The 12,031-nt window shown below is 40.4% G+C and overlaps 1 protein-coding gene across 1 annotated transcript in view; it reads left to right on the top strand.

The window, feature by feature from the left end:
- LOC134205300 (homeobox protein homothorax-like) overlaps nucleotides 1-12,031 on the top strand; it is a 128,579-nt gene that overhangs the window by 52,136 nt on the left and 64,412 nt on the right. The window contains exons 4-6 of the mRNA XM_062680438.1: nucleotides 4,062-4,112; nucleotides 4,356-4,406; nucleotides 11,255-11,440. Of these exons, the coding sequence (XP_062536422.1) occupies nucleotides 4,062-4,112; nucleotides 4,356-4,406; nucleotides 11,255-11,440 (288 nt within the window). The remainder of the gene's footprint in view (nucleotides 1-4,061; nucleotides 4,113-4,355; nucleotides 4,407-11,254; nucleotides 11,441-12,031) is intronic.

Raw genomic sequence — 12,031 nt, 5'->3', positions numbered from 1 at the left:
TATAATTATTCTGCACATGATGATACGGGAAAAAGGGAGATTTTTTGTTTTCTCCCGGCTTTTCGTCAACCCCTGCCCAAGATTTACGATTCTCACAGCTAGCACTCACGGCTCCGTTTGACGAATGTGTTTTAGACAGTTGTCACGTGTTTCCAAAAGCACGCGCGCACAAACACCTCTTTCTTCGTGGCTGTTCCTCTCTGCCTGAATCTTGTCTCCTAGGTAGACGGTTTATGAGCTTTAGGATAATCGAATCACCTCAGCATGTAGCAAGGAGGTTTGGATAATTGTTGCTCGAACAAGGTTAAGATAATAAAACAATTTGCATTTGCCGAAGACTGACTTCGGGGAAGCGTATTGGGAATCTTTCCTTTTTTATGACCCATGCTTAGAGTGTATTGTGAGCTATTAAACTCCTTTATTGGAGTCATAAATTTTGGTTCGGTTCTGGGATGTCCTTTCAAGTCATTTGACATATTGACTCGGCAAATTTGTTTGGTAAACTATTCAAGCATGATGTTCATGAAGTTAACCGACAGAAATTTGTAATGTTTGTGTGTACATCTAACGCATATTTTCTCAAAGACCATCGCTACTACGACTATTGAATTATTTTCCACGAAGGAGTTTTGTTTAATATAAATAAATGATCATAAATATCTTTCACCATACGGATTCCAAAAAGTTCACTTCTAGTGTGCCGCTGTAAGCACGCTCAAAAAATTTTGAAAATATTTTCTATACCAGTCATGTAGAAAGGTGGTTGCTACTACGCTCAAACTAGGTTATGAAATACCTGTTGTGAGCGTAGTTACAGCGGCACACTATTCTCTTACTGCTACGAACAACAAATATTTTTCGATGAAAGTGAATCTGGTCACCATTCAATGTGGAAACAACGCACAACTCAAGAAAAAAAATCCAAAACGATTTATCTGCTTTTGTGAACAAAGATTCAAACGTCGAGTTTACGAATCTGATAGCACTCCGACGCAAACCAACGACATCAACAGGTAGCAGAAACCTTCACCTGTAGTGTTGGTTTGCTATCAGATTCGTCAAATCGACGTTAGAATCTTTGTTAGAAAAGAACAGAAAAGTCGTTTTGAAAATAATAAAAATGATAACCGTGCTTTGCTTCCGTATTGATTGGTGTACCCTTCAAAACGCGGTTTTCGGGAGGCTTGTTCTTTAGTAATTTATTATCCTTGGTTTGTACAGATTGCTTAGATTAAGAAAGTATAGCTTAATGGGCTTGAATTTGCCAGTCACTCTGACTCGAATTGTCAAATCACATTCTGATTATCTGCTAATGCTGGATGTAGCTTTGTTGATTCAACGTGAATCTTCCATCAATCCAGTGCTCCAGCAGCATCAATTTAAAGTCCTTACTCATTGCTTGCAGTATAGCTTCATACTCTGCTCCAGATTCGCTGAGGATGAGCACTAGAGTGATTCAAATTTTGACTTTTTCGCTCCTCTATGCTTAAACGATGACATTTGATGTTTTATTAACCCTTCTAAATTTTTAGCTAATTTGGATGTAACTAGACTGAACACGCGCAGTTTCAAGTTTGTATGAAAATTACTATGAAATCAGTCACTTTTGTCGAAAATCGTTCCGCAACGTTGCTTATTCGGCTCTAGAAATATATAAATACGTTGCCAATATAGAAAATTTTCGATCGTCTTTGTTGCGAAACGATTCTATGTTTGCAAGATAAGTTATTAGAGAAATACTTCAATTACTTCAATACTTCAATTTAACACTTAAAAGAATAACATCAATATCAATAATGAGCATTTTTGTTTCATTGATAACTTTGCTTACAAAAGTCAGATCGCTTTGCAACAACAACTGGCCTCTCGCTTGGGAAGTATTCTATGAAAACATCGTGTCGATTACATTTGAATAGTTAATGGGTCGCAACAAGGAACAGTTTTTCACTTATGTGGCAATTCCTATAGTAATTTCCATACAAACTTCAAACTGCGCGTGCTCAGTCTAGTTACATCCAAATTAGCTAAAAATTTAGGAGGGTTAATAAAACATCAAATGTCGTCGTTTAAGCATAGAGGAGCGAAAAAGTCAAAATTTTAATCACTCTATTGAGCACGTTGTCTACGTACAAAAGAATTAATACTTGCGTGTTACCTCAAGTACGTACGTACAGACCCGCATCGGCACATGATTGGAGAAATGCTTGTTTTTGAAAACTGCTATTGACTGCTGGTTCCACATTCGTCCGTTCAAACCGTGAAAGTTCTTATTTAGATAGCATACTTCACCGGGTTCATCAGTCTCGTATTCCTTTGGCTGGTGTATATACGCAGTTTGAGCTAAACTTCCATATAAATAGGCTGTTTTAATGTCTACAATAGTTTCTTCCAGTTGTTCATGAATATATTCTTGCAGGAACAGGTGCATGAGTTTTCATCGTCTTCAGTCTTTTCGGCACAGTTTATTGATTCAACAGTTTGATTGACTTCTGGCATTATGATCAACGGTTGCAGAATAGTTTCGAATGTCTCTTCCTATAGAATAGGAACGTTATCAAATTAATTGAAAACGCGTTTTAAAATTTAAATTTAAAAAATTTAAATTTTAAAGATTGGGTATGTCGGTGGCGGGTTGGACCAACTCCTCCTCAACGAAGCGAATATCTCGGCAGATTACCAACTTATTTGGGGTCATGTTGATGAACCTGTATGCTTCTCCTGATGCCGGACCCACTCATCTAAGAAACGTTTGTCGGATGGCATATGCGAACTCGCACTGGAATCGATGATCCTTCTTTTGATTATCTGAGCTACTTACAGTATCGTTGTTTGTGACCAAGTTGCTTGCCAAAGTGGTACACAATGCGTTTTCTAAATGACACTTCCAGTCCTGATCCCCGATTGGAATTACGATTCACCACGTTCCTCTCTTGAATCAGGTTCAACGTGGGGTTGTCGTCCGTAAGTGTCTCCAGAGCCGTTTGTCAATGCGTAGATTGATTAATATTTGGTCAGTCCCCGAAGGCTAAAGGGAACCATGGTATCCTCTCCCAAGTCCTTTCCTGCCTTGAACCTTGGTTCGTTTCCTCGATTGTGCAGTTTCGGTATCTCAACAACTGGAGCAGTTTTCAGCCACTGATTTTGATTCACTTGCATTATTATTACTGGTCAATATTCAGGTTTGATATCACTAAAATTTGTACACCTCTCATGATGGTTATGCCATTAAATACTTGAAAAACTATTTTGAACAATTCTCAGCTTGGATTTAATATGAAGAACTTTAGTCATTGGCACAGTTTTTTAATAAAAATTTGTGATACGAAGTAATATTTTGAGAGAAAGAACAGGCCTTCAAAATGATTTTAAGAAAAAAATTAATTCTGATGAAAATATCATGCAAATAAATTACATCGACAGGTGTCCGAGGCTTCCCCTACCTGTCGGTGATGTGGGTTTTCGTAGGCGTGCTATCGGATTTAAACCAACATTTGATCATATACTTACAAAATCAGAATTGTTATTGAATAAATTTTTGTCTTCATTCTCTATACACGGAATGTTTGCTATGAAATATAATTCAAAAGTAGATTTTCGCTCTCGGATTTCAAATCCAACAGCACACAGTTTTATCAATTAGAGAACGCCTCTCTGCTGGTTACCCGCCAATTGTACCCAGCAGCAGAACAAAGGAGATCAACTAGGGACATCCAAATTGAGAGGAATTAACTCCATGCTGTTTGATACGGAATCAAAACGATGTGACGAACGCATGCGCATATTAATCTTTTTCAATCGGACCAACTACGACGCGTCACGTTGTTAAGAATCTTCCCTCAATCGGATGCTTCACTCACCCGGTCAGAGTCAGTCAGTGCCTCTACCGTATCGATTGTGTCGCAGCGGGGTTGGCTTCAACTGAGCTGAGCAGTCAGCGTCAGAAAACGAAAAAAAAAATCCCGAGACTGCACGCCCGTCGTGCAAGAGGATTTGATTACACCTCATAATTATGATTGATTAATGACCATTTTCTTGTTTTTCTCTTTGTTTCGCACCTGCAGATACGGCAAGAAAAACCCTACTATGTGGCGGACCCCGAAGTAGACTCACTTGTAAGTATTGGTCGTATCTTTATTTACACTGTTCAATCTTCTAGTAGCATCGTGGCTCAATAACGTGTCAATTCTTAGTATTAAATTTTGCATTAGAAACTGCTTTAATTTTGTAAATCAATTAACGTAATCAAGAATTGAAATGAAAGTCGCGTGAGTTGTTGGCCCGGCGATATTAGAAGGAACACTATTAGTAAAAAAATATCATCCACTAATATGCAATTTTTGTTCGTATTCTTCCAGATGGTGCAAGCTATTCAAGTGCTACGGTTTCACCTCCTAGAGCTTGAAAAAGTAAGTAGTTAAAGTTTTCACATACCCTCTCGTACGATCGACCACCGACCGACCGACTCCCCAACGACATGGTTCCGATCTTGACCGATCTATGACTGAACGTCCATACCTCAACTGACGCAGTGCAGCCAATAATCGAATTAATTGCCCTTGACAGAGAGAATTTAAATTGCGCTTTTTATGGATTTTTTCTTGGACAACAACAGCACTGTTAGTCCTACACACTGATCTGAAGGATTCCGCTCGTAGCAGCAGTAGCAACGCGATGGCTCGCTACAGAACGCGCGTGGATCGCCAAGTATCATAAAGTTTTACAACTCTTCCCGGCTCTTGCGCCTTTGTTTACAAGCAGCGTTACGTAAAAGTGGGTAACCTGCAGTAGGCAAATATATTCATTTCTCTAATTGAATTAAATATGAAAACTTGTGCCACTTGTTTCGACCTGCTGCGACCGAAGATGAAGATGGGAAATGGCGCAGGAATTTCGTGTAGTTTATATTGATGTCTTCCGGTCAATGGCGATGGGACCTCTCTGGTCGCTGCTACATCTGCTTTATCAATAAAACATTTTTCTTCTGCGAGGTCAACAACAGGTGCCCGGCGTTGCTTGTCTCCCCCTCAACGCAATATAAAAAAAAACATTCCCAACTAAATTGAGCGGAGCGGAAAAGCGAACCTTGGGTTCAATTTCCACCGAAAATTAAAATGTAAATTAATTTTACTATTACAAATTACTCCGCTAATCACTCGCTCGTCTGTGTTTAGGCAGATTGAATGCTCTGCTGCGTAGTGCTTTCTTCCCTGGGATTAAGGTGTCTACAAACGACTGAAGTTTATTCCGATCGTAAATATGCTGCTATTTTATTTGATAATTGCTGTTATGCCAACTATTTTGTTCAATCAGAAAAAAACGTGGTTCAAACCTAATCTACATGATTTTAGCTCTTCACTATGAAATTAAACCAAGAAATTATATACAATTGAAATTGTTTGCTGGAACGCCGAGCTCATTACTTTTATTGAACTGGGTGAAAATAGTCTCAGTTGTTTTGATTGTTGTTGCTGTTACGTCGATAATGGTCGACCAAATTGTTAAACATCCACCATGTTCTCCATTGCAGAGCCCAAAATGCTAGAGTTAGACAACGGTGTAATATTCGAAAAAAGGTGAATCAAACTGGAAAGATCTACAAGATGGCAGGAGGAGGCTCTACTCTGGAAAAGTAGAAATAATATGTGCCCTTTGCATATATTAATTCATCAACGCTGCTGATTTGCATAATTTGTCATGAGTTTCGCCAATAGCGATACGAATGAGTAAAGAATATCATGCCCGAGACGTAAGGCTTCTTCAATAAGCTAGAGAGCCGAAAGCAAGAAAGTATGCAACGTAGAAGAGAGAAAAAGAACACTAAGCAGTTTTTATGTATGAATATATTAAAGAAATGATACGTAAAATGCTTTATCGGTTCGGTGTACCTTCCCGAAAAATTGTTTGGCTGGTAGAAGGAGTGCACGATTTCCGCAACCTGTTTTTGGTGGTTGGTTTTCGTTTTTAGCATTTTTTGATATTCACATTTTTTGTTTCGTTCCTCGGACCGGTTCCCACTAGCACGGATGGCGATGTCGAGTATACAAAAAAAATGACGAGGGATAGAACTTGTGCACTCCACCAATTGACTAAAATGTAGCATTTAACGTTCGCCGAAACCTTGGTCAAATAGGAGATGTGGCACATTTTCTTTTGTGAGGAAGACGGAATAGGCTCTCGGAGGAGAAAAAAGGTGTGTCTTGCCTATTATCGAGGGACGTTCGCTGTGCTCATCGCCAGCTGTTTTATTGGGGGAAACCACCTTTTTCTTTTTAGGCGTCGTCCATTTTCAACGCTAATTCGTCTATTGATTGCTTAAGCCTAATTTACCTCCGGTGAAATAATTATTCCTTTTATCGTATTAATAAAATTTAAATTATCGCCGAATCTCCATCAAACGTGTATTATTCCTTCTACAGTCGTGTTGCGTGCTTTCGGTGCACCACCCTGCAGTTGGTGGTTAGCAGGCAGTGTAGCTATTGTGTAGATGGTCTAGAGATAATTGTTTCACACTATGGTGAGCACTGCAGTGCTAGACTGCAGAGGGGTGTATGCGTCGGGAAATTAGAGCTTTTTAACTATTAAACTGATCGATCAGTTAACGGAGCACTGGGCGCATGCTTTAGAATACGTTTTTGAACAGCTGTAAACAGGGCTTATTATTTTCAAAATAATAAAAACTGTATTCGACGAAACTGTTCCAGTTAATGTCATTGTTACACAACAAAATTGTATTCAAAGGCTACAGTCATCCAAAAAACAATCGAATTGTTAAAGGAACAAATTTCCAATAAAAATATTCATGTATGTTTACATGTTAAACATGTGTACTTTGATAAAGTTCTACTTGTTTCATGGAGCAAGCATTGACGATATTACTAAACACTACACATATTACTAAATCTTTGCATATCAATATAATCAAGCATGTACCATCAAAGGGGCCTACTTTAGTTGTGCGGTAAAAAGCGCGGCTACAAAGCAAAACCATGCTGAAGCTGGCTGGGTTCGATTCCAGGTCCGGTCTAGAAAATTTTCGGGTTGGAAATTATCTCGACTTCCCTGGGCATAAAAGTATCATCATGTGAGCCCCATGATATACGAATGCAAAAATGGTAACTTGGCTTAGAAACTCGCAGTTAACAAATGGAAGTGCTTAATGAATACCAAGATGCGAGGCGGAAATGTCACAGTGGGTGATCAAATGCCAATAAGAAGAAGAAGCGTAGCATCCCTTGAAGATATGCTGGGGTCGTTCTCAAAATTGCTGTAAGCAAGAATGGAACTTAGAAAACGAAAATTAGACTTCCGGTAAAAAATCCCGATTTAGGGCTCGTATGTCGAATGACTGCGCTTTCTCTGCGTGTAATAAGGAAAACAAACGCCCATCCAAAATGCGTTCAATGTTCCAAGCCAACGATGAACGGATTCCTTTTTCACACGATTAACCATAAAACAGCTCAAAACAGATCCGACGAAAACATGAGGCATCACTCATGTTTATCAGATCCTTTGATGCTTCCCTAAACTCGGCATTATTAAAATTAATTGTGAATGTTCGTATAGTTCCCTTGTGTAGTCCAACATTAATTTAAACTAAACGATATAATTCACGTTGGTGGTGGCATATTCGTTTGAATCCCTGCACCTCCGCCTCCGTTGCCTTAGCCGTGATAGATAACTCTTTCGGAAGAAGAAAAGAAGAAGCGAAAGCAGTAAGGGTGGGAAATATCGTAAAGTAGACATTTTTATTGCGTTATAGTTCTTCTTCGACCGCTTCCACCGAGCTCTGAGTCCATCGATATAGGACACATTTACGAGATTTTAATTTTCCGGAGACTTTTTTATAACATAAATTTCCGCGGCTTAATTTCCGTCGCTTTTATTATTTTTTTCTCTCTCTGATTCGCCTACTGCGATCAGTATTCTGCTGCGTTTGTAGTCGTCATTTAGACCGTCGCCGAGGTGATTCATTTGACCAAAGCCTCCTTATCACCTGGCATGGTGCAGTGAGCGTTTCTGACTGCGGTTATGAATAAATCTGAGGCACAGTGGGATAGCTATTGATTTCGTCTCAGATCACTGATTCGTCGTGTTCCTTTTTTGGTTGCGGTGTATAGACCGGGGGAAACTGAGCGATGGTTTTCGAATATTGTGAAAGATCAACTCGTAAATTCCGTCCACATCCAGCCGTGAAACTATTTACTTTTTCTTCCACTTCTTGCTCCCTTCCTATCGCTAGACTTTTCATTATAGAGATCAAAAAACTCTTATGGGAGAGGTAATGACGGGCCTGTGTCTGGTGGATATTGATATTTATGGGAAATTCAAATGATATCTTATATCTGAATGTGTCTCTCTCGCAGCATCTCACCCCGCCGTGTTTGTGCTTCTTAAACTGACGAAGAAAAAAACCTTGGGCCTTTGGGCATGGCGAGATCAAGACCAAAATCGTTTGTAACGAATGAACCGAGAATATGGAGAAACGAAACAAAAATACGATTAAAGTTTTGTTAATTTTATTCCCTTCTCTCGTGGCGCGCACCGTCGTCTGCGAGTGTTGAATAAATTCAAATCAAAAAAGATATTTTCTCTTTCATAAATTCGGTTCTCATCTCCTTAAAAATCCAACATATCCCAGCACGAGTGGAGTCAAGAAACCATAGAAGGGAAAGCAGGAGATCAACGAAGGTAGAAGAAGTAGGGTGAACAAGAAATTCATTTTTAAAAATGTTAGAATCTGTGAAAGATAAAATTAAAACGTCGTATAAGGCGAAACGAAACCTAAGCAAGGTTAATCTTTGACTTATTCTTTCGACAGCACATTCAGACGAGTCCCAAAAATAACAAGAAATCCAAACCGAAAAAAAACCTACACTTGAGCTTTTTCAGACGCTTCATAGTTGTCTCCCACAGCCCAGACAGTCCCAGCTTGCTGCCGGCCGTACAGAGCAGTTTGGGTGTATGACAGAAGCAATCGCGGTCGTCGCGAGGGAGACAAAAATGCCAATGAAGATTCTCGGCTTTCCGCTTGCACTGGCTGCTGGCTGCTCGCTTCTTGCCAGCAGCCCCGTTTTTGGACCAGTTTACTAACTTCCAAAACCGGTTTACCTTTGGGTTCGCGCGCAGGTCCAACCGAGAGGCTATCCGATCCTTTTTTTTTAATGTAACGCAATTTTCTATTAATCGGTAGGTTTTGACCGAAACCGTAAACGCCGATTGCTCAAGCGGTGTAGTACCCCTTCTGGAGAGTTGCCGATGCTACGATTGAGTACAAAAATGTGACCAGTTTAGCCTACAGCAACGTGAATATGCAAATTTCATGTTCAATGCCGGAGCATTAAAAATTCATGGTTGAAAAAAATGAAGCTCACAAGACGAAAACGAAGATGGTATGCATAAATTTCAATGATGGAAGACGCCAAGCGTCAGGCACTTCGATGTGTCAGCTTTTTCATGGCCAACTCTGCTTATTTGGCAGTCACGTGTGATTTGCAAACTGAGCGCTCATTAAGAATTGTAGGTGGATTGCCTTATTCTCAAATAAAAATTTCAAAATTTTCAAAGCCATCTTGGATATTTAATCATTGCTTGATCTAGTAACTGCTTGGGATTGTGCACCATTCAATATGGCTTGACCTTCTTGGAATCAAAATTTGGATCGAATGTAACCCAGACACGGTTAGTGTACCGAAATCCCCTGAATTGTACGAAAGGTAAACAAAAACATTAGGAGAGCATTCATGGAGTACACTGACCAGAAAAAAAGAATTCCTACAAATGAATGCGTTTAATCAAAAGCATCTTGAAGGTGTTAACGAAACACACGGCCGAATGTGTCCAGTCAGACCTAACGTCAGACGGCCGCTGATCTTGACGACGACGGCAGAATCAGCGTGTCGCGTCGCATTCAGCCGAACCGTCCCGTGTGGAATAGTTTTGATTCTTCTTTTGCTTAATCACGATGACGTGTGATGATACATTAGCAGTTTGAGCGCGCGGTGAGCACCAAAACTTTACGCCGAGCACGACTCGCACAAAAAAAAAGAACGAAACTGTGTCGAGGAGATGCCGCGGTCGCGGTGAAATAATTACGGGTCTAAGAGGGCTGGTGCGCAGCAAAGTGCAAATGACAGTTGCAACTCTACAAACTGTCTGTGGTGAAAGAGCGATTTTCTACCAAAGGCAGCCGAACCAGCAAACGGTGAGGTTTGGGTATTTTTGCGTGGTAATCGTTAAAAATGTAGCATGACTTGGAAGTTTTGTTATTATTCCTCCACACGACTTTGTACCGGTGTGGTATGTTGTCATGTTAGTTGCAGTTTGCCGGGCACTTTTGAACCAGTGTGGAAGCATCGAAGTAGGCTTGAAAACTAAACACCGTCGGCAAATAATTTTCTGCCGCCTGCTGGAGCTCTGTGATAACGAGATGCAGCTTGGTATTAGCGCAGTATAGATCTAGTACGGGGCTTACGCTAGTTGGTCTCATTATGGGTTATTAAAAGTTACGCTCAGAGCGTTTCAAGTTAGGATAATAGCAACATGCAAAGCAGTCTTTTCTCTTTCGTTGACCTCCATTGCAACGGATTCTCTTCTGTCAAGGCGCATAGGTTACGTCACGTTTCTGTCAAAACTCGTCGTTCTTACCTCGCATCTCAGGCTGTAAGCATGGTGCAGAGCTGGTTCTGGTTCTCGTATTGTATTGGATATACAATGAGTCTGATTGAATCAAATGTACGAGGGAAGTGAAATTGCATCTTTCCCGGCTTGCGTGGGTCGCTCAAGCATACGAATGAGTTACCTTATTTTCTGTTGGTAATCACAATAAATATGTACTATGTGTGTTTTGATACGAATCCGGACGAGGGACGGAGGCGGTTTGTAAACAAGCACGCCTTCGTGTGGCATAAAACAAAGTATTTGTGCTTGTCGATTTCTTGTGGTAGCGTGGCGAAGTGTTCGGATCTGTAAGTACTGGCCGACGTTTGAACATCCTCACTTTAGAAATGAGATGTTTCCTCTCGGTTTGCTGCATGCCGGACCCGCGCATTGAATTGGTTGTTGATTTTTATTGTTCAGGTTTGCTGCATAGTTGATGACCTATCTTTGTTACTGGACCTATTACGAGACCCTGTTGTTGTATCAATTAGCTTCAATCTGAATGCAAAACCGGACGCATAGAGACACGTCGTGTTGTGAAGAAAAGAAAACGACCCCCGACTGACATCCTATTTCCCATCTCTGTCTTCTCTTTCAGGTGCACGAACTATGCGATAATTTCTGCCATCGATATATTTCATGTTTAAAGGGTAAAATGCCAATAGATTTAGTGATTGACGAACGGGACACCACCAAACCACCAGAGCTAGGCGGTGCCAATGGCGAGGGTAGAAGTAATGCAGATTCGACATCACATACAGATGGAGCTAGCACACCAGACGTTGTGAGTACCCCCTTCGCGGGAGCACATGGTCCTATATTGGCGAGCTACAATGCGGTGGTGCACCCATGTTCGTAGTACGACTATGACCTTCTTGCAAAAACGAAGCGGGTGCTCACAATGCCCTGGGATAACGGCCAGAACTTCGCTTGAGATCGCGCTGAATATGCTTAATTGTACTACTTTAGATACAACAAATTAAAAAAACTAAAATACCAAAAAAAGCATTGATTCAAAATTGTCATCTTTAGAAGAAAGTAATGAAAAAAAAAACGAACAAGCCAAAAGCCATAACAGAAAATACTGTAAACGCCAATGAAAATCTGCATTAACATCTTATGAGCCACCAGCGTAGCTGTGAGATGATTAATGGAGTATGCAGCACGTACAGAAGCTTCAAACCATAAGTCCAGGATGTAACTCCTCGCTCTAAGAAACGAAACGAAATCCATGTGTGAGCAATTTCTAAAACGTCTGGATAGTAAACAGAAATGCAAACTGTGGTAATGAAAACAGAGAGACACATAATGGCAAGTGTGCATGTGCAACATAGAGAAAAACGGCGAGAACACAATACAAGCAATGGAGACAGTG

The sequence above is a fragment of the Armigeres subalbatus genome, chromosome 1, assembly GCF_024139115.2.
Source record: "Armigeres subalbatus isolate Guangzhou_Male chromosome 1, GZ_Asu_2, whole genome shotgun sequence".
NCBI lineage: Eukaryota > Metazoa > Arthropoda > Insecta > Diptera > Culicidae > Armigeres > Armigeres subalbatus.
Note: the sequence above shows the minus strand (reverse complement) of the source record. Positions and strands in the feature narration are given on the sequence as shown.